This window comes from Glycine max, chromosome 11, assembly GCF_000004515.6.
Source record: "Glycine max cultivar Williams 82 chromosome 11, Glycine_max_v4.0, whole genome shotgun sequence".
Classification (NCBI taxonomy): domain Eukaryota; kingdom Viridiplantae; phylum Streptophyta; class Magnoliopsida; order Fabales; family Fabaceae; genus Glycine; species Glycine max.
The window spans coordinates 18078464-18080542 of NC_038247.2; the positions used below are offsets into that span (position 1 = coordinate 18078464).

At 40.8% G+C, this 2079-nt stretch overlaps 1 protein-coding gene across 1 annotated transcript; it reads left to right on the top strand.

The window, feature by feature from the left end:
* Positions 1-209: 209 nt before the first annotated feature.
* LOC102666635 (uncharacterized) lies at positions 210-1855 on the top strand. Its single transcript, XM_006591558.1, has 5 exons — positions 210-313; positions 403-472; positions 557-913; positions 1213-1388; positions 1474-1855. The coding sequence occupies exons 1-5, from the start codon at positions 210-212 to the stop codon at positions 1853-1855; spliced, it is 1089 nt and encodes a 362-aa protein (XP_006591621.1).
* Positions 1856-2079: the final 224 nt, after the last annotated feature.

Sequence of the window (2079 nt, forward strand, 5' to 3'; positions counted from 1 at the left end):
ATTTCACCAGTTTCTGGATGAGTCTCTAAGCGAAGCACTTGAACGATTCCGTAGCTTGCTGCAGAAAACAATGACTCACGGATTCTCAGAACCAATTCAGCTCAATATTTTTATAGATGGGTTAAGGCCGCAAGCAGTTGTTGGATGCTTCTGTTGGGGGGAAGATCAAATTGAAGACCCCAGAAGAGGCTATGGAACTCATTGAAAACATGGCTACAAGTGATCATGCCATCTTGCGTGATCGGACTCACATTCCCACAAAGAGAAGCCTGCTTGAGCTTTCCTCTCAAGATGCATTACTAGCACAAAACAAGTTGCTATCTAAGCAGCTTGAGACATTGACAGAAACATTGAGTAAGTTGCCTAATCAATTGTAGGTTAATCAACCTTCACATTCAATAGAGGTTGCAGCATATGCGAAGGAGCTCATGAATCCGGACGCTATATTCCCCTGGATGACACAACCCAAGAGGTAAATTACATGGGAAACCAAAACAGACTAGGATTTAATGCAAGTGGATATGCAAGTTACTAGCAAGGTTTAAATTATAACCAGAATCAAGGGCAATGGAGGTCCCACCCTGAAAATCAGTTCAACAAGGACCAAGGTGGATCATCCAATAGGCCTCAGAACCAAGGGCCTAGCCTGTATGACAGAACCACCCAGCTGGAGGAAACTTTAGCTCAATTTATGTCGGTTACAATGTCAAATCATAAGAGCATCGAGTCTGCCATTAAAAACTTGGAGATTCAAGTGGGGCAGCTGGCCAAGCAAATAGCAGAGAATTCTTCTAGCAATTTTGGAGCAAACACTAAGAAGAATCCAAATGAAGAATGCAAAGCTATCATGACCCGGAGCAGAAAGGCAAACCTGGATGAGGATGAGGGAAGGATTAGTGATGACCAAGAATTGGTGGCTAGAGAAGAAGAAAAAGAGGAAGAAGAAGAAGATCAGTTGAGAGAGAAAAAAATAAATGATGGTGAGAAAGAAAGAAATGAAGAAAAAGAAAAAGAAAAAGAAAAAGAAGAAAAAAATGAAAAAAAAATAAAGAGAAAGAGGGAGAAAGGAAGACAAAGAGTGAGCTTGCAAGAGAAAAGAAGAAAGAGGTTGTCTCGTGTACTGGGAAGGAAGCACCATACCCTCTGGTGCCATCAAAGAAAGACAATGAGCGACATTTGGCTCGTTTCCTTGATATCTTCAAGAAATTGCAGATAACCATTCCCTTTGGAGAAACTCTACAACAAATGCCACTCTATTATAAGTTTTTGAAAGATTTGCTGACCAGAAAGAACAAATACATCCATAGTGATAACATTGTAGTGGAAGGGAACTGCAGTGCGATGATTCAAAGAATCCTTCCACCTAAGCATAACGATCCTGGGGGCCAGTATAAATTTGATGCCGATGTCTGTTGGTAAGGCTCTCACTGATTTAGGGGCCAGTATAAATTTGATGCCACTCTCCATGTGCAGGAGAATTGGAGAGATGGAGATTATGCCAACTAGAATGACACTACAACTTGCAGATCGGTCTATTACAAGGTCTTATGGTGTGATTGAAGATGTTCTAGTCAAGGTGCAGCAATTTACCTTCCCTGCAGACTTCGTTGTTATGGACATTGAAGAGGATTTTGAAATCCCCTTGATTTTGGGTCGTCCCTTCATGTTAACCGCCGATTGTGTGGTGGATATGGGAAAAGGTAAACTGGAAATGTGCATAGATGATCAGAAGATCAAGTTTGATCTGTTTGATGCAGAAAACCACTTACTTGACCCGAATGTCTGTTTAAAGGTTGAGGAAATTAAGAATGAGATGGTTCTGATGGCCAGAGCCAAGCTTGCTCCAGATCCATAAGGTAATATGCATCAAGCTAATGACGTTAAACGAGCGCTTACTGGGAGGCAACCCATCTCTTTTTATTTTCATTAATCATTGCATATAGTTAGGATTAACTTATTTGTGAATTGTTGAGTAAGTCATCAGCATGTTTAGTTTTGAAAATGGGGTTGTTAAAGCTCTTTGAAGCTGTGGATGAAAAATAACTTAGAAAATTTTTCAGTCATCCACTCGCTCAGCGC